Below are 25,338 nucleotides of genomic sequence, written 5' to 3' on the forward strand. Positions count from 1 at the left end.
TTATATTAATTACATATTTTTTTATTTATTTTAAAATATTAAAAGTGTCAATTAATTTATGATTATAGTTCCTATTATGACCCAAATAAATATAAATGTAATATTATGTTTGCTAAAACGAGAACTACACTGTTCATCCGCACCGGTGTGTGGCGCTGCGGTGGCAGGTCGCTGTTCACGAACCTGCGCGACGATCCCCGAAGAACCGTAAACAAAGAGATCTAGCAGAGCAGGGTCACGGAACCACGGCTAAAAACATCAACTGTAAGTTCAATTTCACTAAACACACTTTACGAATCGTTTAATCTAATCATATACACTTTAATACAGTAACGAGAGCGCGGAGAACTCATTGTCATGGCACTTTTGTTTGTTTATGTGTGTCCCGCAGTGAAAGCAGGACACGTTGTTGGTCGAGCATGCCCAGTAACACAGCTCAATTCCTGGAGTCCGACGATACTGAACCGGATCTCTCGGTACCGGTACAGATCTTGAGCCGGATGAGCCTCCGGGATGAAGAGAGTCCATCAGAACTACGTGATACTTCTCATCTGGGTGTGCTGGGCGCGGTTTTGGACCTCCAGCCCTTGTCCCAAACTGGATCAGAGGAGGACAACACCACCACCAACAACAACAACATCATCATCAGGCATGATACTGATCTGGACCATCTGAGGGCTGAGCTCACAGCCCTGGAGGCCCCGGGGACCGATGGGCTCTTCCTGGATGGGACGGGCGAGTCCCAGGGTTACCCGGTTCAGGGGAGCGTGATGGCGATGATGATGATGATGCAGGAGGGTGAGAGGTGTGCGCTCAATACCAGGAGGAAGAGCGTGAACACAACAGAGTGTGTGATGGTGCCCACATCTGAGCATGTGGCGGAGATAGTTGGTCGGCAGGGTGGGTTTGATTGACTGTTAATGTGTCATGTCTGATATTGAAATCGTGACTCATCTTGTCTCACTTTTCAACAGTGTTCAACAATAATGAGGCCAGCTGGATTAGTGATTCATATTTGTACTCGCCCTGCTGATATTCTCACAGACCTCGCCTCGTGAAAAAAATAATTACATATATATTAACAAAATAATTTAATTATATATGATTAACAAAATTATTGATAAAGAAACCTGAATTAACTTTGAACCAGGGTTATTATTGTTCACTCAAACAGAAACTAAAACAATAGAAAAAAGTAAATTTCAGTACTTACGCAAAAATAAATATGAAATTAAACTGAAAAAGTCAAAAACACGTATATTTAATTTTTCAACATTTTTCATTTTATTTTAGTGTGACTAAAATGACTTACTAGATATAATAAAATAACAAACTGAAATAAAAATTCATAAATTAGACAATAAAAATAGACATAAATAAAACAAAAACGGCCCAAAACCCCCTCAAAACAATTAGTGAAACTTTAACTAAAATTAAAATGAAATGCTAAATATAAATAAAAACTAATTCAAAATATATGCTTTAGTAAAAAAAAAAAAAAGTTAAACAAAAGACAAAACCTTTTTTATTTTTAATATTAGTAATAAGCCTGATTATTAGTCGTAGTTATTTGTAAATTGTGTGGGCCAATTTCTCAATATCAGCACATTCATAATGAAACTGGTGATTAATAATATATGCTTGCACTGACCTCATTGAACTGCATGTGTCATGTTCACTATAGATTACAGCTGCCCCACTTATCTGTAATGACGTGATGTTTCTTCACTGCACTGGATGAAAACAAGTTGTGTTTTACTAACACACTGACAACACTTTACCATATCAAGTCTGTTAGTATTGACCAATCAGCATCCAGGACTGCAGTTATTACTCCTGTGAAGAGCTCAGTTGTCTATGCCTGTGATTGATTGATTGATGGATAGATGTCTTCTTAAGCTAGCAAAGTGTTGACTTGTCTTTGTATTTCTATTTTCCTCAGGTTGCAAAATCAAAGCTCTGAGAGCAAAGACCAACACTTACATTAAAACCCCTGTGAGAGGAGATGAGCCCATGTTTGTAGTGACCGGCCGGAAGGAGGATGTCATCACAGCCAAGCGTGAGATTCTGTCGGCGGCTGAGCATTTTTCCCTCATCCGGGCATCTCGGAACAAAGTGGCACCGACGAACAGCATTCCTTGCCATCCGGGACAGACCAGCATCCAGGTTCGGGTGCCGTATCGGATGGTAGGGCTCGTGGTGGGGCCGAAAGGAGCGACTATCAAGAGGATCCAGCAGCAAACCCACACCTACATCGTCACACCAAGCCGCGACAAAGAACCTGTGTTTGAGGTGACCGGGATGCCCGAGAACGTAGACCGAGCTCGGGAGGAGATCGAGGCTCATATTGCGATGCGCACCGTGGGAAGTGTGGACACCACTGTGGACGATGATGATTTCCACTACAACGGCACTGATGTCGGTTTCGAGTCGGGTGGTAACGGAGCCTGGGTCTTCTCCGGCGGCGTTTCAAACTTCCGCACCAATGCTGCAGGCTATCGCAACGACAGCTCCAGCTCGCTCGGAAGCAACTCTAGCGAGTCCCACTACAGCGGGAAAGGCAGCGCAGTGGCGGATCTCAGTCCAGGCAACAGCGGAGGCACGTTCTGGTTTGGCGATTCCCAGTTGCCTTTGGGAACCGAAGATCCTGCGGGTTACGACGGGCTAACGATGACGGCGCCGTTGGCCAATCAGACATTGTGGAGTGCTCTCGAGCGGGGAGGAGCGAGTTTGCCTACTACACAGAGGTTCTCTCCATCCCGTCTGTCTCCGTCTCCTCCGGAGGATTATCCTCTGATTCGGATGGTGCAGGAGAATTCCCAGAGCCTCCCGGCCTTCGGCTCCGCGTTTTCACCATCTAGCGACAGCACAGGCTCCAGCTCTCCGCCGGACGTGCGCACTATCCCCAAACACAGCCAAGTTCCTGCATGCGTACGCTGCGGAGACAACGTGGCGGCGCTTGTCCTGGGCGGGCAAAACCTTGTTTGTTTGGAGTGTTCCAACTCCATCCTGCAAAATGCATAGAGAGAAGAAAAAATAGGGATGGGGTTGGAGATGGGTTTATTTTTTACATTGAAATACTTCTTCCTTATTATGTTGAAATAACTGGGACATGCAGGTTTTCGATTAATAACCACAGTTGAGTTCATCTCAAAGGTTTGCGTTTAGCCGTCGCGTCGTTCTTTGCGGTGATCAGCGCTGGGGTTTAGCAGTGCTAAATTGCCATCACTTTTTGTTGTTTTGTTTTCAAAGTATCGACTTGTTTGTTTACATTTCCATGTGCCTGATTCCACAACGGTGGTGATGTGGATTGGCGATGTTGCTGCGAAAGCATCTGTGGCCTTTAGTTTCTGTTTCACAACACTAGAGTCGAGCAGTACGAGATCATAAAGAGCCGTCCTGAACTCCACCTCAGGACAGTTTTGAGCATCTCCAGACGCAATACAAAACCAAAGGGCATTGCATGTCCTCATTATAAGAATAGTTCACCCTTAAATAAAAATTTGCTGAAAATCTATTTACCCTGAGGCCGTCCAAGATGGATGAGTTTGTTCCTTCATCAGAACAGATTTGGAGAGATTTAGCTTTACATCACTGGATAGCGGACTCTTGTTTTAGATGTTTTGAAGTTAAAACGTCTTGACGATGCAACTCTTCACTTCTGACGGCACCCATTCACTGCAGAGCATCCACTGATGAGCAAGTGATGTAATGCTAAATTTCTCCAAATCTGTTCTGATGAAGAAACCTAACTCCTCTACATCTTGGATGGCCAGAAGGTGACAACATTTTCTTCTAATTGTCAATTTCAGGTGAAATATTTTGTGAGCAAATTGAATTTGCGTGAATGAATTGCTCAGGAATCAGTTCATGCATAAATTGCTGTTAAACGGTCAAATAACATGCAGGTAGTTTTTAGATCAACTTCAACTTTGCTTGTGTTTCAAACCAATTTCACATTCAGTTAAATGATGCCATCCACATATTTGTATGCAAAAGCTGGATGGAAGAAGTGCTGTCAAATGATTAGTCGTGATTAAATGTGTAAATTAATTATTTCATGCACTAGGCCCTTTTTCGTAGCTTGCATTACAGTACGTGTTTATGACTCCTCTCTTTGCCTTAAATGAATGGGTCCTGCCAGGACATGGCACGGTGTCGTACCGAGAGGAGTGAGTCATTTCAGACCTGAGAGGAGTGATTTTGTAGAAGATAATGTGGTATAAACCTCTCGAAGTGTAGGATGACACGACTACTTGCCCGTTTATTTTGCGCAAACACCACTAAACTCAGAGAAACTAAGGCATCAGAGATCCATAACCTCTCAAGATTCACCTTGAAAGTTTTTCTTTTTGGAATTTTGTAGTATTTCTGTAGTTTATATTTCATATTCAAATACATACATAATATAAGTTTTAAGATATATATTAAGGCTAAAAGGCGAGCAGTCGGCTGCCGTAAGTATTAGCTTGTAGAGTATTGATGTTAGGTACTATAGAGCAGGAAAGAGCACACCTGCATGATTTATTATCTAACGATTCCTAAACTGCAACAAAACAGCCAAGGATATATATACATGCTGCATTAGGTCTGCATACTACCACATTATGAACAAAATAAAAGTCCTACTTTAGACATGACTAGGTATTATATGTTTATCAGAGGGATTTTTTACCATCACACTGCAACAATGTTTCTGTAGTTGATCATTTTACTGTTCTTTTAATATGTATATACATTTATGCAGGGACATGAAGGCATATAAGTTGTATTCTTAAAGTTTAAAATATATTTTATGATAAATGGCCTTACTGTCCTATGGCCAAAGCACTGAGATTATATATTTGCTGTAAAAAAAGAATCAAGATTTTTATTTTTCTGATATTAAAAGTTCCTTAATAAATTGTTTCATTTAAAACAAATGTGTTCTGTGTGATTTGAGTTTTACCTTCATCTAGGCCTCATCTTTATATTTCCATGTTGTTGCAAAGATGAATCTATGAATAAAATATCTGATTAAATTCATGAAAAGCACAAAGTTTGGTAGTATAGTTCTCCTTTATGAAAACCGCAGTGGTAACCACATTTTCAGCATAAAACTGCAGTTATAAATTATATTGATTTCAGTGCAGTTGAAGCTGTTGCATTTTGGTAGAAACTTTTTGTACCATGGTAAATACTCAGCCTCAAGGTTATCCTAACAGCCTCTGATTTTAACACAAAAAAACAATGCAAAACACAATGCAATTTTAGATAATGCAAAAAAGATTGTCAAAGTTAATAGTGTCAGAAAAAACCAGGTATTCTCATAATAGTATGTTTCAGTCAGTCTTCTGTTGATCAGATCAAGTTATGTTGAGGAGCACGAACAGAAAAGTAGTAATAAGTGAAGAAACACACCAGAAAATCTTCATCAGCCTGCACAACCTGCTCAACAAGTCCCTCATTCACACACACACACACACACACCATCGCTCCCTTTGGTTGACACACAAGCTGTGTTCAGAATGAAATACTACTGTAGTGTACTACACAGTACATAATGCATACTGGTTTTTAAATATGTGAAATAGTCTGTAGTACACAATGCTAAACACTACTTGTGCCAAGTTGCGTGTTTAATTTAAGTGGCATCCAGTTATTATCAGTGGAAATGAGGGCAATTTTTGTATTTGTAATCAATTTTTTTGTAATATCTTCAACTTTTGGCACTCTGATCAAATACTGAATCAAGAATAGCTCACATTTCTTTAGTACCGTATGTTTATTACTTTAGTTTAGTCACACTAAAGTATGTTTATTACTTTAGTTTAGTTAGTTTAAAATCCATCAAATCGATCATTATGCAAGCAATGTACTGCAGTGCACGCTGCAAAAATAGTAGTTTGACCAGCTCTTTATCACAGGTTGCTCGATCTCCATGACAACATGAACATGCATCACAAAAAAAATTACAATTAAAATTAAATAATAAATAAATTCACACACACACACACACACACACACACACACACACACACATATATATATATATATATATATATACACACATACATAAAAAAGAAGCAAAATAAAAAAAAAAATTAACACACACAAAGGAATATATTCTGGCCACATACTCATTGCAGTGATCAAGCATAAAAGACAAAGCGACTTTTGTTTTTTTTTTGGTTCTCCAGGGTCACATATGTTCATAAAATATAATTTCTGATTAATGTAAATATTTAGCTTGTTTTGTGATGGTTTCTGTTATGAGTCTTATGTAGGCTGTATATATTTGATCAAAAATACAGAAAGAAATCAGTGATATCCTGAAATATTTTTTACAAGTTCAGTTAGAATTTTTTATATACAAAGCTGCGGTAGGGAACTTTTGACGCTCTAGCGGTTAATAAACAGAACTGCTTGCGTCTTGCGGAAGAACATCGTAGCCGGAACTACTTCTCTCTGTTTATGTCTATGAAGAATCGCAAAGGTACTGGGTTACTCCGCCGCAGTACCCCCGAAGCAATCTAAAATAGTCCGAATATAAACAATTATTATAGGTGCACCCTTGTGATTCAGGACAAGCTAAAAACACGGTTTGGAAAATGGATTCATGGTGTACTCGCTTATTATATACATTTTTCTACATTTTGAACACAAACAAAGTTACGGACCGCAGCTCTGATTGGTTGTTTTCTTACCGGGAGCGATGGAGTTTCTGCAAATGGCAATAGGAGCACTGGGAGGAGCCAGAGGAGCTTGATTTTTTCACAGATTATCTGTCTCATATTCTACTGTCAGGACATAATGACAGGTTTAACAAATATGTAAAAAATATATTTTTACAAAAGTTACCTACTGCAGCTTTATATGGCTGACGCTCCCTCTGAGTCAAAACAAACCAATATCCAGGAGTAATTCATTTACTCAAACAGTACACTGACTGAACTGCTGTGAAGAGAGAACTGAAGATGAACATTGAGGCGAGCCAGATAACGAACAAAAGATTGACTCGTTCTCGAGTCAAGAACAGGCGGCAAGGAAGTCGACCGGAAGTTGAAGTCGGCCGGGTGCCGCCATCTTGTAGCAGAACTTCACTTGCGTTAGCATCCCATTGACCTCCCATTCATTTTGGTGTCACTTTGACAGCAAATAACTTTACATCTGAGGCGTTTAAAGACTCCGTTTGTCCATTATTTATTTCTAAAGATACACAACAATGTATAAAGGGCTCCATTACCTTCTATGTTACATTATGGCCCCGTAGAAACAGTTTTTGTAAAAATAGGCTAACGATTGCATCATAACCACTCGGCTCTCTGTCGCATTACCGTCCAGACAGGAGAAGAAGCTCGCAGGCAATTAACTTAATATGGCATACTGGCATTACATTTTAAAATACTATACAAAATAATTAATCAGAATACTTACACCTGCTCACTCACGCCAAAGAACTTCCCGCTCAAGCTCGCCGTCTCTGCAAGATTAACGATGGCAGTTTGCACGCACAGCCACTTAGAAGATTTACATCTGCCAGACAGGTTGCTGACGACATCAAGCTTAGTTTGAGTCTGCGCGTCAGAAACGGAAGTGCTAAAAAACGCTTAAAATGGGCTTCACTTGTCTCAATTGAGTTCCAATGGAGTCGCTGTGTCCATTTCTTTTACTGTCTATGGTCAAGAACCATTTCTGTCAGATTCGAGAACCGAGGAGCTGATGATCCTGCGCATATGTGATTCATGTGATTCAAACCGACCTTTTACTGTATATGAAACCGACACACAGAGCGTCTGAACCGAACTGATTCTTTTGGTGATTGATTCTGAACTGATTCTGTGCTAATGTTATGAGCGCGGGTAAACCGAGGCTTGGATCAAGGGCAATCATTGCCAATGACGTCATTACGGAGGTCTTACGGGTTTGGAACAACATGAGGGTTTAATGACATAATTTTCTTTTTTCGGTGAACTAACCCTTTAATAATAATACTTCAAGAAATTATATACAAAAAACAATTTGCATATAAATAGAAATTACATATTTATATATTTTCTTTTACAAACTGCTAAATAAATAAACTTTCAAATTGATAGTTGATTTAATGTTTATTCTAGACGAAACGGTCCATTAATGCACTGTGATTAACTTAAAGTAGGACACTGTAATAAAATCTGATTTATAATCAAGAGACTTACCAAAAAAAATAAAAAAAGATAAATAATAATTATTACATAATTAGATAGATATTTAATATGTAGGCAATTCTTCTCCCAAATATGCATGTTTTTTTAATAAAAGAAACAAATATAAAATAGCATTTAAAATTAAAAATATAAAAATACCTATTATATATATTATAAAATACACCTTATTTTAACGATAAAATGAATATAAAAATATATACTCTTAATAGTAAAAAAAAAAAAAAAAAAAAATTACACAAGAGGATCTCTACTTTTTATTGTTTAATTAGCTTCAATTTTTTCAATTTTTAACCATAACATATTCAAAATAATACAGCAAACAGACTAGCAGTGATTTGAGCACAGGTGTTTATTCTTCATTTGTAACAGCGCACACAGGGTTTAAGCATCTCCTAGTGTTCAGACTTTAAAGCAGCATCACATAGCAAAATGCACCTGCTCATCACCTCTAGATGTGAGGAAGGACCGAGTTCAAAAACATTAACTGGATCATCTCAGGTGTACAGCACTGATCACAACAACTAAAGTACCAAAGGACTGATAAATGTAACTTCTCTATGTGTTGATCCTGAATACAAGAGTTTCCTAGGTATTTTGTACGATATGCTGTCAAAAGAAAAACAACCTCCTTTGTGCAATTTTCTAAATTTTGTAAATGATGATAATATGTTGTTCTTATGATCTTTGGCTACTGCATTTACTATGACATATAAATCAACTAATGTACAATGTGCGGTGACCATATAAAGATGTATAAGCTTTGGTACATTTACTTTTCTAATGGACAATAGCTGTATTCTGCAGTCAAATATTTTGCATGAAACAAGCTGTAATAGTATTATATTTATAATTTCTCTCCATGTTCTTTTTTTCCCCCACTTAATTTGAACTTCAATCAATATTTAATGTCCATGCATTGATTTATTTGGGAAGTGGCTGTGTACTAAGATGAATAATGTACAATCAGCCTGTCATTTGCCAAGTGAACCCCTTGTTGAACTAAGCATGTAAATATTTGCTGGTAAATGCCCTTAAAACTCACAGTAACAGCGACAAATATACGCCATCATGCAACGACTGTAATATTGTCCAATATTCTGCTAGTCCTTCATATCCTGTACTTATTCCTCCCGTAGGAAATAAATTAATCTTTATGAATTGAATGAAAGTTACAGACACAAGAAGTAACAAACACAAACAAATGGAGTGTGACTTCATTTTAGAGAAGGTTTCATTGCACACAGCATATAAAAACAACTGAAAGGAGTGTAAAGACACGCTATCCAACTCAAAACTGGAGTGATAGCTGTAGAAAACACTGTAGAAAATCAAATCAAATATATTCAGCATAAAGCAAATAAAGCCTAATTAGTACCATTCTGATTATTTATTTTTCATGAAAATTAGGTAGAATTAGGTTGAGTAAATTCTTATTGTTTTAAATGGTTTCTTATTAGATTTTCATTGCTGTAAAGTTTTTTCTTCTTCTTCTTTTTTTATCAAAATATTAGAGTGAAGAAGTGTTGACAGGAAATGCGACTGAATATTATAATGGATAAATACCTTAAAAAGTAAATACAATATTTCACAGTGCATGTTGGGGTAAAAATGTGCCTAATTGTCATAAAAATAATTAAAATAGGTTTAATTTTCTTCATGCAAAATATTACTTAGTTGGATTCTGGAGGGAAAAGTTTCCTGGACGTGTGCATGATTTGTAAAATTCATCCATAAACTAAAACTGAAATCATTTAACCAAAGGGAGAAATCTGAATAAATACAAAAAAAGGAGTGCCTAAAACAGAAGAATGAAACCCCCTTCAGACTTCCTGGTTTTTGTTCTGTTTCCCTCTTTCTGGTGTTTTCTCATGTGTTTGTCTAGTCTACTACAGGGCTGTGAGAAACACCGGGCCAGTCGTAGATCTCAGGCAGAAATGAATCATAGTTGGTGTTCCACACAACCGATCTGATGTACGCCTCCTTATCCACAGGCTCTGGGTATCGAAACGCCATTCCCTTTGAATACACGTACTCCATTACCTGCGCACAAAACACAGCGTCTCAGTGAGGGCTTATGACACATTTGTGTCCCTCGTTAGGATTTCTGAAAGTTTTCTGAAGATAAATCTAACACTTAAAGAAAAATGTAAGCAATAAATAAAAGGGAACGCCATACATCCAAACACAACTTTTTCTCTCTCTTTTTTTTCTCTGAAACGCTGAAAATAATGAACTACATGTGTGTAAATGAACCAAGTCAAGTGTATCTTAATTTGATTTAATCACAGCCTTTGACATGCTGTGTCCTAAAACACACACACACAACAAGCAGACAGTCTGACCTTGACGGCCATGTGCAGTGACACCTCTCTGATGTTGGACAGGGGTGGATACAGTCGGCCCTGACTCAGCTCTTCATCCGTCAGCTGATCCGCCAGCGTCTACAAAATAATAACAAATAATATGTTTTATCAAGTTACAATATAAAATGGTAGTACAACAACTGCTTTTCACAAACAGGCCATGCAGGGCTAATAACATCTGAAAAATAACTCTAGAGAGGAGCATCTATATGCACTATATTACAAATTCCTTATGTTTCTGTTTCAGATGTTGTCTTTATTAATTAATGTACAGTGTGTTTTAAAAAATCTGTGATTAAAACAAGTTTTGACATCCACCATTTAAATTTTTATATTTCAACTAGTGCTTTAAAATGATTAATCGCATCTAAAATAAAAGTTTTTCTTTACACAATATATGTGTGTATATTTATTATCCATTTATAATGACTAAGTATATATTTTGAAAATATTTACATGCATATATTTATATTCATATAAATTATATCATAAATGAAAATACTTAATGCATAAACATATTTTTCTTAAATATATATACATGCATGTGTGTGTGTGTGTATATATATCTATACATACACACACACACACACACACACACACACACACGTTATGTAAACAATTATTTAGGATGTGATTAATTCACAATTAATCATTTGACAGCACTAATTTGAAAGTTGAAAAAGGAACAGTTATATCATAAAGAGTATGTGCAACTTACTTTGGATGTAAAAAAAAAAAAAAAAAAAAAAATATTCAACTTGATTTTATTTGAGTGGTGAAAAAAATTTTTGTGCATCAAAAAACTATTTACATGATAATCAACTACGAAAGTTCCAGAAAATCAAATAAAATGAAATGCATACATGTGTAACCTAACCCCTTTTAAATGAAAAATAATGCACATTAACAATGCACAGTATAATCTGGTCTACCGTGTGGTTCAGGTTTGTATATTTTACCTTTGCAGCCTCAAGGAAGACCGTATCACTGATGTGTCGCACTCCACTGAGTATAACAGCCAGAGCTACACCTGAAATCACAACCTATGGGTCATCACATGATAACCTGAGCAGGCCAGGTTTACACTATTTCTTCTTAAGCATCTTCATATGCTTATTAGTTATTAGGAAATGTAAAATATGTGTGTGTTTAGAGCTACCCACTAAAGCCTTCATTACTGCCTGGCTATAATAAGTGCATGACATGTAATACCTGGGAATATATAAGCGTTGTTGCCCTGTCCAGGGGTCAGTATTCTGCCATCTTCTAGTGACACAGGTGCGAACGGACTGCCAGTGGCAAACAAACACCTTCCCTGAAACAGAAACATATTCACTCATATTAACATACTCTGCATGTACACAACTGCAACTACAGAGCTTTGATCATGAAACTAAACATTTAAATATCATCTTGCAGAGAGACAACTGATATTTATATGCATTTTTTCTAAGTAGTCTGCTATACAGATATAAAGAATAAGTGCTATAAAGATCTCATTTACAATACATAGAATCTTTCTTTTTGGCCATATAAAAATCAGCAACTGCACTAAATTACATATTTTTGCTCCGTTTGGGATACTAAATGAGGAATGATATGCAACGAAAAACATGCAATTTTTTTTATTTTAGATTTCTCAGGATATATTTTTCATTTGTCAGGCTTTACAGGGTTAATGCATGAATGATTTTTAACCTGTGTGAGGCTGTAGGCATCTTCAGCTGTACACTCTGCCTTAGCAGTCGGGTTGCTGAGGGCGAAGATTATGGGATGCTCGTTCAAGCTGCCCATTGCTCTTATAACATCATGAGTGAAGAGCCGGCCAGCACCTGACACACCTGATGATATTGAGAAAGAGGAAAAAACATGCATGCATTAATATGGGATTCAGGGGTTATGTATAATGCATTCAGCTACAGTATACGCATAAACTATAATATGCAACAATAAAACAACGACAAGCCAGGTTCAACGGTACAGCAACAAAAAGAGCTTCTTGTATTATAATGAAGAAATAAATGACAGCTGTTTTGGTATAATGCTTGACTAACTTTAAAAAGAAACTAAATAAAATGAAGGTTAAACCTTTAAAGGTTAAGCAGAGAAAGAATGATTAACGTTGGGATTGATTTCCGCACAAGACACAGAGAGTTGCTTGTCTTACCGATGATTGCAGTGGGTTTGATAACATTGACAGCGTCTAAGAAGCTTTTCACGTCCCCGGGATCAGGATGAACAAAAGCCTCCTGATTACTATCGGTCTCATAAGCTCTGCCCTGAAAAACAGAAACGCACACCAGATTACTGGACTGCAGTTGTGAGTCTCAAAGCATGAGGGATAAAAGAACTGTGTGTAAACGTTGCAGATTTTTAGGAATTCATATTTACGTTTTTAGAGGAGACCTGAGCTCACATAGTCACTTAGCTAAGCTTACTAAAATACTGTGATTACATTTCAGACACTGCACACAACCTCAGTAGTAGTACTTCAGTTAATATAGCTTTTACATTTTCAGTTTTAAATGTTAAATGTAGTTAAAAAAAAAAAAAAAACTGCACTTGCAATTTATTTATATTAATATTAATATTTGTTTAATACATTTTTATTTCAGTTTTAGTTTTGGTTCAGTAACTATTTTTAGATTTTAGCTGTTTTTTATAAATAAAATAAAAATGAAAACCATTTCAAAACCAGGATTGACTAATAGTCTATATTCAATTTTTATACTAAAATACATTTTAATTAAAGGAAACATCATTAGCACTATTGCTCGTAGTATTAGTGATTTTTAAAAACTCACTAAATCAAAAGATTTATCGTTTGGTTTATAAGTTATCATCAGGAAAGTGATAATGCTTTTGCACACAATCAGACTTATGTTGGTTTCTGTAAACAAATTATGACAACCAAGTTTATGCTTCTTGCAAACACTTTAACTTAGTTTTATATTTCGTCTTATTATGCAAAGGCTTTCAGATATTTATAATTTTGATTTGGTGAAAAAAAAAAATCATGTATACATTTTTGCTTTATACATATTTAAAGCACACTCATTCTTTTGTGCTCACCTTTACTAACAGACCGTATTTGTCAAACATCCAGATTTTCTTTCTGGCTTCTGCCTGAGACATTCCCGCCTCAATCATCGACATCACGATTAGGTTAGCGATTCCCAGAGCAGCCTAAAAATAACCAATCCCATCTTAAGTACACAGGTTACACTGAAGTTTAATCTCATATCAAATCACTCAGATTAAAAGACGGGGTTTGTGTTATGGTTTCTTTAAAAAGTGTCACTTGTGCTCACCTCTCCAGCCCCCAGAAACAGGACTTTATGTTCAGTTATTGGCTTCCCTACAACACGCTGAGCTGCCAGTAAACCTGCCAGAGCTACTGATGCAGTGCCTGCAGATTCACAAACACAACAGACAAGCACACATTAAAAAAAATAGATCAAATATGCATGAAGAATGATTCATGTTTGGAGCACAAACGATTCAGGAGTTTTGTGGCAAAGTTTAACACTTAGCTTAAGTTTGTTTAAAGCACTAAATAACATATTGAACTGGTTCATTTGATTCAGTGGTTAATTCTTGTAATTAGGAGTTTGTTAAAAGCACTAAGACTATGAGCAATAGTACTAATAATGCTTGTTTAAATGAAAATGGATTTAACTACAAAAACGGAATGTAAACAATGATTTCTGGTTATGAATTGCATTGAATCAAATAAACTGATTCAGTAAAATGAATCAGACTACTAAGTGCTACTACTGATATCATAAACTTAATGTTAAAGTAATAACATTTTGGCTAAGCTAATAAATATTAAATTAAGAAATTCTGTTCAAGTTAAAAACAAAGTAGCTCTAAAATTACTAACTGGACTAAAACCGAAATTAAAATAAATAAAAACGTAGTAATAGTAAGTCATGAGTGCGGTACTGGTACACACCCTGGATGTCATCATTGAAGGTGCAGTACTTCTCGCGGTATCGCTTCAGGAATCGGAAGGCGTTGTGATTTCCGAAGTCCTCAAACTGTATGAGGGTGTCCTGTCCGTACTTATCCACCACAGCCTCCATGAACTCATCTATGAGATCGTCGTAGCGCTGGGAACGGTCACGCCGCTGATACAGACCCATGTAGAACGGGTCCCTCAGTAACTTCTGCAGAAACACAGAAAAACACAAGTACTTAGATAAAATAGCAGCTTAATAAATCATCCGTAAGCAAATGTATGTATCTGAACACTGAACAAAATACCACAACATTAAGATTATTTTATATTTTAAATTGTTTTTAATACATTTTAAAAGTTTATATACACTTAAAACTTTTTATAAACTTTTATAATTACAACTTACATATAATATATATATATATATATATATATATATATATATATATATATATATATATATATATATATATATATATATATATATATATTAGTGCTGTAAGTGATTAATCATGATTGCATCAAAATAAAAGTTTTTGTTTTCATAATATATGTATGTATGCTGTGTTTGTTTATAATGCATATATAAATGCACATACATTCAGTATTTATTTAAAAAAATATTTACATGTATATACATTTATATGATTACATTATATATTATTATATACAAATATACTTCATATATAAACATACCATATTTTTCGTAAATATATACATGCATGTGTTTGTATTTATATATAAATATTAAAAATAGACACTTATATATTATGTAAACAAAATATTTTATTTTGGATGCGATTAATCGTTTGACAGGTATAACAGGGATTTAATTTAACTTTTTCACTCACCAGTCAATTTGGCTACTAAAGTTTTAAGTTACCAGCCATTCATATCTTCTAGTAGCCAAAATAAAATAATAATACAAAATAAAATAATAATAATAAATAAATAATAATTAGCAAAATAAACCAATAGCTTGTCCACACTAAATGGGCCCTATTCTAATGATCTAAACGCAAAAGTGTAAAGCGCACGGTGCAGGTGCACTCAGGGCGTGTCCAAATCCACTTTTGCTATTTTAACGACGGAAAAACGGTCCATGCGCCGGGGCGCATTTCTGGAATGGGTTGTCCATATTCTCTTAATAAGCAATGGGCGTAGCATTCAATAAATCAATCAGAGTGTCATCTCCCATTCCCTTTAATAGCGAGATTCACTCGCACCACGGCAGACCGCTATTTACATGGCGGAATATGTTGGCAGAAAAGCTGAATGCTTTTTAAGTAAAGAAACCAATCTACTCGTGTGCAAAGTTAAATGCACCTGAACACACCTCTTTTTTAGACCAGCACGCCCATGGGCACACAAATGGTGCAAATGCATTTGCTAATTAGACAACGTGGCACTGGACGGGAAAATGCGATATATTTACATTTATATATATTGTGACATTTTATTTATAGATAGATGTGACTATAAAGTTAAGGTAATAAATCATAATAGATTTTTATTTACTTAAACATTTAATTTAAATGTATGAAATATATAAAAAATAAATAAAATATATATTATGTATTATATGCAATTTTATTATGTTTTTATTAATGCATTATATATAGTTTATTTAACACACTGGTATGCATACACGTATATGAATATACATATACACAGAGCTCTATACAGCCATCAAATCTTGTCACTGATGATTGTTTTGACAATGAATGGTTACCAACCTCGTTATCCGTGCCTACATCAATGCAGACCGGCAGACAACTTTCCGGCCGGATTCCAGCACAGGCCGTATAAAGACACAGCTTCCCTACAGGAATACCCATCCCATACACTCCCAGATCCCCTAGACCCAGGATACGCTCACCATCCGTCACCACTACAGCCTGCAAACACACATGAAAGATCCCTCACTGTACTAACACAAACTCTAAAAAACAAACTAATATACACATTACAGTCTAAATTGAATCATGTGTTTAAATCAACCTAATGGAAAAATAACAAAACGTAATAAATCAAAGAGTGTCAACAAAAATGCACTTCAACAGAAATTAAAAAGCACCGGAATGCTGGAATGTTGAAATTCAATACCTTGACAGTGGTTTCTGGCCAATTATCCAATATGGAACGAACATGTCCTTGGTCCTTAATGGAGATAAACAGACCTCTGTGGAAGAAGACAACAAATCAGTCTCTTTGCAAAACAAACACACAAACTGTTTCTGCATAAATTTCACCTGTTATGACATTCAAAAAATAGTCCTAAATGATTACTTAAACGATACATTTCTGGTCAAATATATTGATGTTTTGCATGTACTTTAAACTACACATTACCATATGTTAATGTCATGAACCCTAAACACAAAGTAACAGTGGGTTTATTGTGTACATGGTCGAATGTACTGTTAACTTGCAAATCAGTGAGTATCTGTAAATGCCCTGTCTGACTCAATGTTGAAAGATACAAATTAAAGTGTTCATTAAACTGATTCTAACTAATGATTCATGAGTTTGTGAGTCGCATTGAATGATTTATTAAAAGAACTGGTTCATACCTGTCTGGTCACACTGTGTTTGTTTTTGTGTGCAGCCAGGGAATTAACATCTAGAAATTATTATTTTAATTTATTTTGCTGTGATGATGTAAATTCGGTGTAAGTTGCTCTCAGTTTCACCGACACATTTATTTGAGCAGCAGGTGAGCAGTTTTTCCAACATGCAACATATTTGTGCATCTAAAAATAACTTCAAGACCTTCTGAGAATAAGAGCATGCTGGGCATACAATCACAGATGAGATTTACACAGAAAAGGTTCAATGTATCATAGCCAAATAGCTAATAATTAAAGTGTAGCTTACTTGGGCCGCCTGAAGATATGTCCATACTGAGTACATGCGAGACCAACAGTAGGTGTGTAGACGATGGGCATGAGAGCCTCGATGTCTTCCATCAGCACGCGGTAGAAGAGACGCTCGTTCCTCTCCTGAATCCCCATCAGATAGATGTACCTGTTCAAATCAACCCATATATGAATCTGCTTTTAAAAATGATTTAACTTTTGTAATTGGACAATTTTTTTTAAAAACAGAAACAGAATGTCAAATAATGTTGGGCTGGACATTTTAGCTTTGTAATTTTATCTGTAATATATATATATATATATATATATATATATATATATATATATATATATATATATATATAGATGCAACTGTATATTACTGGCTATATTTTATATGTATTGACTAATATTATTTTTATCCACACAGCCTTAAATACAGAATATATCATGGTAAACATGGTACAATTTTATATGTACATTTTAAATTCAAATCAAATTGTGGGTCTCAATGTGAATGAATGTACTTCTGCAGTGGGTCGGACATCTTCTTCAGGTTCTTCTGGAAGCGCATGGCTTGAGTGTCCTGCGTCTCGATCTTCGGTGGCAACAGACCATGAATGCCCAACATCTGCCGTTCCTTCAGAGTGAAGGCCATGCCCTGTGCATGCACAAATATACAATGAATGTTTACAATGGATTTTGACAATTTCTTTTTATTTTAATTTTTTAGTCAAAAAGTCAAGTCAAGTCAAAAAGAGGATTGCAAGGACAATGCTAAAGTGTTTCTGAGTGTTTGTCAGTCAAATTAGTCTCCTAGGCTTTGTTCAGCTAATTCTTTGGCATAATTTAATCAAACTAGGTTTAAAGTTTGAATGCCTAATAATTGTCGGATGAAAAAAAGTGGCATTACAACTGCAGATGGTCTAGTCTAATGCATTTCTCTACAGAAGGCTGTGTTGTATGGAGTGCACAGAACACAGTAGGATATACAGAGACCCTGAAACACTGGCATAATGTGTGTTTGGGGGTGGGCTGGAGCCCTCCTCTGCTGTACATTAAAGCAATGCACGACTCTTTGACCCGAGACGCCATAAATGTACATACATCCTATCTGCAGGGAGGAGAGCTAAAGCAGAACAACGACCAATGAATGTAAGGGAGAGGGAAACACCCATCTATAACATACAGGAACTGCCTTCACTTTACATTCCATTTGCCTAAAGTGTGTGCACGTGTGTGTTTGAGCATGTCTGAGGACTGGGAACAGTCTTTAACAGGGCTGTGGGGTTGCGGGTCTTTTCTGAACAGCAGGAAACATATGTTAAATGCAAATAATAAAATGCAACTACTTATATAATGATAGATATATAGGTAGAATAGACTTCTAAACTTTTAAATGGGAGGAAAAACTATTTGCATATTTTTTGTTGTTGACATTTAAAGCCGGGCAACTAAACTCATCTGTATTTTGTTGCAAATCCACCTCATTTAGCAAAAGTACTAAAAAAATAAACTACACGAGGTAAAAAAAAAAAGCTATCTATCAATCAATCTGTGTCTATCTATCTATCTATCTATAATCTGCACTATCTGAATACTCTCATCTACTACTCGTCTCTCTAGACACCCTCAATGCTCTCAAGGTGGGCTTTGGTAAATTCTCTCCCCAAGGTGACGTAATGCAATGCATTGTGGGGGAAAGGAAAATCGTTGCAAACTGCTGTAAGATAGTACCTACTTTTTCGTATTATATTTCATTTTGTGATACCCAACAACATAGAATACAATGGATAACCGTTTAAATGTTTATTACCAACAAGCAAATTGCATAAATTCGTTGAAAATGTAACCCTGCAACACGGCCTATAAGAACTGCCGGGTTTTCCGCTAGTGGGTGGAGTTAATGCGCAAATGGCAATTCCATTGGCTGGCGCTCATCTAATATGATTTGATTTCAGTAAATCAGTTTGAGTGAACGCACAAAACCTGATATTAATACCTAATATTCATGAATCCAATAGCTTATTAACCCTTAGTGTGTTTTATATTGTTCTTATTAGTAGAATTCCTATCATTATTATCTTATCAGTATTTTTGTTAGCCCCCACCCAGTGTTTTTTTTTTACAGAAACACTGAAGGAATAAAAAACAGCACCACCAGTCCTAAGTTCAGTTAAAATGTGCATTCATACATAGTGATCAAGGTTTAATTATAATTACTAAATTTCTATCATTAAATAATATTGCTTATCATATTATAATGCTTGACTGATGTTAAGAGTGTATTTTAAGATATTTAAAAAAACTGTGCCATTTTACAAACACATACATATACATATATATATAAATTTACTAGCCAATGGCGATTCAGTTGCCAAGTTGCCAAGTTATCCGTAGAGAGTTGAAGGATAAACAACCACCATATGCTTTGTGAGGAGAATTACTGGCTGATGAGAGCATGAAACAATCAGGCAGTTTAGTTTAGTTTTGTACAATAAATTATTTTGGATCTGTCCTGGGTCATATCTCGATTTTCAAACTAAATTAAGAGTAATGAAGCAAAACCAGTGGTCTACAGGACGGAAATGAAGCACACACCCATGTTTTCTAAGATACGTGGCACTTCTGCTGAGTCACTCCTCTAATGTTTTCCAGACAAAAGCATTCAGACCCTCAATACACATAGGGGCGGTGTTCGAAAGTGTGTATGCATCTGTGCTGGGGAGCATAGAAACTAAGCAGGTAGTGGTGTGTCAAACTGTATTGTGCATTAAGTCTAACAATCACGTGAGCTGAGGCAGTATTTAAACACACTCTACTAAATGTCCAGTTCAATTTAGTTTAACAATACTTGATATATATTGAAATAAAATCCATACAGCTTGGTGCGATTATCAAATTAAAAGCAGTGATTTCATTAAATAAGGTTTCAGAGAAAAGTGTGGTACTGTGTTCATCTACACACATACAGATCACATAGCACATATATTTATTTACTCTATTTTCTATTTTATAGGACATTAGCATTAATTACTATAACATATTTCTTGCTTTAATCATTTATTTGATAAATCAATAATTATTTTACAATAAGTTATTGAATAGTTCAAAAACATTGGGACTGTGGCCTATAAAACTCTTTTAAACTGTTTACTAGAAGGATCAATTAAAGAGGTTTTATAGTTTATGCCAAAAGGATAGTTTCTATTAAACAATCTTTATTGTAGATTCATATAAACATAAAAATATAATTTTCTATTTTCATTAATATTATTATAAAAAAAACTAATAAAAATGATGATACATTTTATTATAAATATACACCACAGAAACACACAATTTTGCAATGTCATTTATTTTCAATATCATGCAGCTCTATATTAGTTAACCATATGGGCTGTTCTCTTATATGGATCATAAATACCGACTAATATAGCTAATGTAAAACATAGTTACTTAAATACTTTTATGTTGAACACTACTCAGAATTATTCCAAGATATCCCTGGATGGTCCTTTGGGTGTTATTTTATTAGTAGCAAAACAAAAAAAAATTGTTTATTCTTCATCCTTTGAGTTAGTGATTGGAACAAACCCATAAATCCAAATATAAAACTTTGATGAGTGTCTCTTTCTGCACCATTTGTTGTATTTCGTGTAAGTGTATGTGTTTGAGTTTAATGTTGTCATTGCAACTGACATCCTCATTGTTTTGTGCCATTATTATCATTTAAATGCTGCAAATTACAGATTAGATTCCTCAGTAGGGCTGTCACTTTTGAGAAAAATCTAATTCGAACGGATATCGAATATCTTGCAATGTATTCGAATATATTCAAATATCTACGTCCCCCGTCCCCCCCCTGTTCACATATCGCGGCTAAAAATGAGTGGAAAACGCTAGGCGCGCAGCTTTCTCCTTCTCCAAAGCGCTCGAGTAGTTGCACTCCTTGAGGCGTCTGCTGTTGCTAAGTAACCATGACCTGCTCTCTCCATGAAGACGCGGAAATTTCAGCAAAAGATAAATGAATTTGCAGCACTGAAAATCGCTTGCAGTAGCACTGCTACTAAATTTATTTCAAAATGGCAATCCATTTATAGCTATGGTCAGCTGTTCCGTCATCTTGGCAGAGCTTTCAACGTTGTTATGAGAAAGGATTAAGCTGATTGGTTAGTTCTTGTCACATGACCCGCGGTGCGCTTGCGGCTCTCTGAAAAGTTGAGATGTTTTCGATGCGGTGCGGTCACTTCCATTATGAGCGTGCATACCGCTCGCCTACATTGGAAATAACGAACATGAGTGCGCAAAAGACGCGATATGTGAACGGCCCCTAATGGAGATTCAATCACAAATGTTTAACAGTGAGTCATAAACAGGACTATCTGGATTATTATTTTTTTTAACTTAATGTTTGAAACAGCAGGTTATTAACTTAGAATATCAATTTATATGAAGTGCCACTATGCATATCCCACAACATTAGGCTAAATGAAAAAAGAAAAGAAAAAACGATTCAGAACAGGCACAAACAATAATGTGACAACTTAAACAGCAGCAGGAGTAAGGCATATAGCTTAGCCTAATTCATTTCTTAATATTGTTTGCAAAAAAACACCAGTCTATCAACTTGATTCGGAATAAGTGCGGCTCTTTTTATTTACAATGTTCCCCGCGGTGGAGAACACAGACTAGAGACCACAGACGTGCCTGACTACTAGCTTTTATTCGCGTGATTTGGTCATGGGCCTACGCTACAATACATCTAAAGTGCCCTCTACTGGATAAGATGGCAAAGAATAAAATAAAAAACAAACGGTCTAATCATAGACTGTAAAAAAAAATGCACTACACATGGGATTTTAAAAACCTGATATTTTATTTATAGTTCGATTACGGATATTTCACGTCATGTTCAAATGCATATTTGAATATCGAATAAAATTTGACAGCCCTATTCCTCAGTGCTCCATAAATGATATTAGAAACAAGAAAAGACAGATACTGATCAGAGACAGAACTAGAAGGACAGATAGATGTTAAGTCGTACCTTGTTGGTACGTGGGTTGAGCATGAGCGGTTTCCCCTTCTCTTTAGTGTGAACCCATCGACACACACTCACACAAGGCCTCACACTCGTGCTTAATCTGGACAGCATGGCTTCACTGATACTGATACACACCTGCAAAAGAAAATACTGAAATAATACACGCAAAAAAAACAAAAACAAAAAAAAACACTAATGCACTCAGACACAAAAACAGCAGTGTCTGATAGAAGAGCTCTTATCAGCGGATTAGATGGAATTATTATGGCTGATCTGTCTGCAGCACTCGATTCTCACACCACAGATCTCTCTGGGAAACTTATGAGTCACCAATGTGCTGATAAACATTCATGCCAGAGTCCTTATAAAGGATATCAGCACACAGAAGAACATCTATTAAAGGAGTATAAAATAAACAAATAAATTATATATATAGAATTAATAAAACATTTATAAGTAAAATAAATAGAAATGTTTGCTAAAAACGCTAAAAAAATGTAATGTAATTTTAAAATTAAAATGCTTACTAATTAATATACAAAAAGCTTGGGATTTCCTGGAATATTTCATCCATGAATGTAAATTGCCATCAACTTCTTCTTTCATGTTCATGCGACACATGATAATTTGTTAGCGTTTGTAATTTTAACCTCTTTTAACTGTTAGTACCAACACTAAAACCAGATGGTTACTTTATTAAAATAATCTGTTAGGCAGCTAGAAGACTTAATTTGTGAAATATGTAAAACAATGCATATCAGTGAACAAATTTGAATTTATTTGAAAAGAGATTTTTTGTGCGTGTGTATGTGTGCAACGAAATGTTAATATCAAAACGATTTCACCCACATATCAGACAACACCAGTGCTTTTACAATGAGAAAAGGATCCTTCAAATAATGACAAAAAAAGTCATGAATGGAAATTATGAAGCATTAAACAATCATATTAAACCATATAAAAACATATTCAAAATATTACACTATTCTATGTCTCAAATATCCATTTTAATAGAAGGTGGATGGATGTAATATCACTTAGGATTCAATCACAAACTCAACTCTAAAACGAAATTATCAGTAGTCTCATGACTGCTGGTTTGTATGTCTGTATGCAAGCAGTTAAACGCACTCATGTCAGCACCAAAGTCGCTAACTTTGCTGTACGTAGAGGAAGTGAAACCTGTACAAACACAGAACCAAACCCTTATACAACAAATAACACATCACCAGCCACCTACAGTCGCTCCTTATCGATTTATCATACAGTGTTGTTCTGGGTCATTAAATAAAGTCAAAGTACAAAATAGTGGTGCATGCTGATATCATTGCTGTTGTAAGGTCGGGACCGTTTCATCCTGCAGACTAAATTTAAGTGTCTCACTCAAGGGTTCAACGATGACGGGGAGCTCTGGGGTCACTCCAAACTGAGACTTGTGCATTTAAAGAAACAGTTCACCCAAGACACGTAAGCATCTTCTCGGACTAGAACCCATGACCTTGGCATTGCTATCGCCAAGTTACCAAACTAAATACAACCCATTAGAGATTATTCACCATCAGGCTAAAACTGTGTCCCAGACACAGAAAACAAGCATTCTTTCCATTGCACTTTATTTTACAGTATATGTACTTACAGTGTATTTATCTAAGAAAGTGCTGGTAATACAAGGTACCTACATGGGGTAGGGTTCAGGGTTAGTACCTAGTTATTACATAGTTATTGTGATTACTATAATAAGTACATAGTATGTAAAATAAAGTGCTATCATTCTTTCTGTAAGCCTGTGGATAAAAAGTTCATTTGGAGAAAATAGCCTATAAAGACATGTACTGTCATTGAAAAATACAGATGCAGACAGACGAAGTGTGATTAAATTAACACTGCAGTGTAAATGTGGGGTGTTTTATTCTCAATAGTCTGGAAGAAGACAAGTTATGAAATAAAAATAGCTCAAAATCTCCAAATTGACCAATGCCTGAAAAAAACTATGCTGTAGGTAACGTTAGCGTTAGTATATTATCTTCAGATCTGTAACTGTTAAGCTATCAAACAGATCTACTGATCTAAAACCGTTACTTAATGCAGCAAAACCAAAGTGCAACAGGTGGAGAATCACAGTACTGTTAATATTGGACCGGAAGACCATCATTAAATTATTTAACAATCATGTAACGTAAACACATTGTAGAAATGAGTCTGTTTGAGTGAGATGGTCCAACGTTAGTGAAGTGATGACAGCTGCGGTTTAGCTAAGCTAGCACAAAAGGCTCAAAATACTCAACATACTCCCTCCAGAGCTCTCACAAAGGATATATCTGAAGCCTTACCCTTTCCTTCAAACGTCTCAGATTGAGTTGGTCACAATGATGCACGACTTAACATTATATTTAAGATAAATTCACCGGTCTGTGGTCTGTACGTAACTGCGTCAGGCCGCGCACAGCGAGTGACAGTCGCGAGCCTTCTGGGCACGAGACATTCTAACACACACGCCGACAACCAATCAGAAACGAGCAACGCCATAGCGTTTAAATTTACCGTAAAGCTCATAAATAAAGCGCAAAATAAACAACAAAAAAACCGTCACCACAGAGGTGGAAGGAAGATGATGAAATCACCGTGAGTTTCTTGCACAAACCTCATCTCATTCTTCAGTTCAGTTTTTGCAAGCCAGAGTTAAGCTGCAATTTAAAGGTAGACTAAAATAGTAGTGTTTTCGTTTTACTCCTATAGTTTTACAAATAAAGTAAGAATATTATTAATAATAATAATAATAATAATAATAATAATGTTCTTCATTTTTGTTCTTAACATTGATCATTAAATACAAATGTAGGCTATTACTATTAATATTTTAACAATGATAATAATAATAGGCCTACACATAAATACAGGCCTATACAGGTGCTGGTAA

At 35.7% G+C, this 25,338-nt stretch overlaps 2 protein-coding genes across 2 annotated transcripts; one reads left to right on the forward strand and one right to left on the reverse strand.

The window, feature by feature from the left end:
- Positions 1 to 123: 123 nt before the first annotated feature.
- On the forward strand, positions 124 to 4,922 carry LOC127958491 (RNA-binding E3 ubiquitin-protein ligase MEX3C). The gene is made up of 3 exons (XM_052557372.1): positions 124 to 264; positions 392 to 900; positions 1,943 to 4,922. The coding sequence occupies exons 2-3, from the start codon at positions 420 to 422 to the stop codon at positions 3,022 to 3,024; spliced, it is 1,563 nt and encodes a 520-aa protein (XP_052413332.1). The 5' UTR covers positions 124 to 264; positions 392 to 419; the 3' UTR covers positions 3,025 to 4,922.
- Positions 4,923 to 8,520: 3,598 nt separating this feature from the next.
- On the reverse strand, positions 8,521 to 24,913 carry LOC127958169 (NAD-dependent malic enzyme, mitochondrial-like). The gene is made up of 15 exons (XM_052556973.1): positions 24,752 to 24,913; positions 22,425 to 22,556; positions 17,902 to 18,035; positions 17,394 to 17,543; positions 16,623 to 16,698; positions 16,253 to 16,414; positions 14,511 to 14,724; positions 13,864 to 13,961; positions 13,625 to 13,738; positions 12,720 to 12,831; positions 12,251 to 12,393; positions 11,765 to 11,867; positions 11,512 to 11,582; positions 10,532 to 10,630; positions 8,521 to 10,229 (listed from the first exon to the last, which is right to left on the reverse strand). The coding sequence occupies exons 2-15, from the start codon at positions 22,530 to 22,532 to the stop codon at positions 10,068 to 10,070; spliced, it is 1,746 nt and encodes a 581-aa protein (XP_052412933.1). The 5' UTR covers positions 22,533 to 22,556; positions 24,752 to 24,913; the 3' UTR covers positions 8,521 to 10,067.
- Positions 24,914 to 25,338: the final 425 nt, after the last annotated feature.

Source organism: Carassius gibelio, chromosome B5, assembly GCF_023724105.1.
Source record: "Carassius gibelio isolate Cgi1373 ecotype wild population from Czech Republic chromosome B5, carGib1.2-hapl.c, whole genome shotgun sequence".
NCBI classification, from domain to species: domain Eukaryota; kingdom Metazoa; phylum Chordata; class Actinopteri; order Cypriniformes; family Cyprinidae; genus Carassius; species Carassius gibelio.